The sequence below is a fragment of the Mus caroli genome, unplaced genomic scaffold, assembly GCF_978045245.1.
Source record: "Mus caroli unplaced genomic scaffold, Mus_caroli_1 scaffold_13, whole genome shotgun sequence".
In the NCBI taxonomy this organism is placed as follows: Eukaryota; Metazoa; Chordata; class Mammalia; order Rodentia; family Muridae; genus Mus; species Mus caroli.
The window spans coordinates 64453818-64455524 of record NW_028227268.1 but is presented as its reverse complement, the minus strand read 5'-3'; the positions used below and the strand labels follow the sequence as shown (position 1 = coordinate 64455524).

Below are 1707 nucleotides of genomic sequence, written 5' to 3'. Positions count from 1 at the left end.
CATATTTTTACTAGTGACGTCAGACAAGTCATTTTTTTCTAAAACTGGAGTTACAGCACACTTTTAAGAGACAGATAATTAAAACATGCAGTTAGCAAAGCACAGAGGAGTGCCCTCTGTCTGTTTGACATAATGTGAGGATGGCAAAATTATTCCTGTGAATCTATGAGACCTGGTGTCATTCGCCAAAAACAGTCACTCAGAGTTATTAACTATGTGTCTGAAAAGGTCTCAAGACCTTGAAATTTAGGGTACGGTTACCATCAGCATTAAAACAACTGTAAGCAGGACGGGGGTGCTGATCTGACCTAAGAGTTTTCATGTGGGGGCCTTTGATTTCTTCTCGTTTGGACAGGTATGGCTCAGCCACAGGCCTGAGCCCGGAGAATTCCAGCACCATCACCGAGCTAGTCCTTGTCGGGTTTTCTGATCAACCCCAGACTGAGATTCCTCTCTTCATCTTCTTCTCTCTGGTCTACCTAGCCAGCTGTTTGGGGAATACAGCTGTGGTCATATTAGTGGCTCTCGATGTCTCTCTGCAGACACCCATGTATTTCTTCCTCTGCCACCTAGCTTTCCTCAATGGATTCTTCAGCACGGTTGTGACTCCAAAGATGCTCTTCAATTTCCTTGCAAGCAGGAAGGTCATATCTTACCCATTCTGCCTGGCTCAGACCTACCTCACCCTGTTCTTGGAGTCGACTGAGTGCTTTCTCCTTGCCGTGATGGCCATAGATCGCTACGTGGCCATCTGCTACCCACTGAGGTACCTTCTCATCATGAGCTGGGCAGTGTGCATAGCACTGGCAGTGGCCGTGTGGGTCACAGGCTTTTGTGCCTCGGTTATACCTCTCTGCTTCATGATCCTCCCACTCTGTGGCCCTTACATTGTTGATTATCTTTTCTGCGAGCTGCCCATCCTTCTGCACCTGTTCTGTGCAGATACGTCTCTGCAGGAGGCCATGATGGCCGTTGGAGGGGCTGGCACTGTACTGGTTCCCTTCCTCCTGATTGCTCTCTCCTACCTTCGCATCCTGGTGACAGTGATAAGAATAGACTCGGCTGAGGGGAGAAAGAAGGCCTTTTCAACCTGTGCTTCGCACTTGGCTGTGGTGACCATCTATTACGGAACGGGGCTGATCAGGTACTTGAGGCCCAAGTCCCTTTACTCCGCCGAGGGAGACAAACTGATCTCTGTGTTCTATGCGGTCATCGGACCTGCACTGAATCCATTCATCTACAGCCTGCGGAACAAGGAAGTGCAGGGCGCTGTGAGGAGAGTGGTGGAGAGATACAAGAAAAGCCCAAGAATTGCTTTCTAGAATCTTCAGGATTCCAGCTGAGTCCTGTATTCATTTACCAACATTTTAACAGGTTCAAGCCCAGAGTCTGTGAGACTCAACCTTCCTGGTCACAATTTCTTTTTTTTTAAATTTTTAATATTTTTATTACATATTTTCCTCAATTACATTTCCAATGCTATCCCAAAAGTCCCCCATAGCGCCCCCCACTTCCCTACCCACCCATTCCCATTCTTTTGGCCCTGGCATTCCCCTATATTGGGGCATATAAAGTTTGCAAGTCCAATGGGCCTCTCTTTCCAGTGATGGCCGACTAGGCCATCTTTCGATACATATGCAGCTAGAGACAAGAGCTCCGGGGTTCTGGTTAGTACATCATGTTGTTCCAACAATAGGGTTGCAGATC

The 1707-nt window shown here is 47.7% G+C and overlaps 1 protein-coding gene across 1 annotated transcript; it reads left to right on the top strand.

Annotated features, from left to right (window-relative positions):
* The first annotated feature begins 320 nt into the window (after positions 1-320).
* LOC110305437 (olfactory receptor 10A7-like) lies at positions 321-1322 on the top strand. Its single transcript, XM_021177428.2, has one exon. It carries the CDS (start codon positions 321-323, stop codon positions 1320-1322), a length of 1002 nt encoding a protein of 333 aa, XP_021033087.1.
* The last annotated feature ends 385 nt before the right edge of the window (positions 1323-1707 follow it).

Bases quoted from the DNA above. Each gene is read 5' to 3' on its own strand.
- LOC110305437 (XM_021177428.2), top strand. From the start codon at position 321: ATGTGGGGGCCTTTGATTTCTTCTCGTTTGGACAGGTATGGCTCAGCC.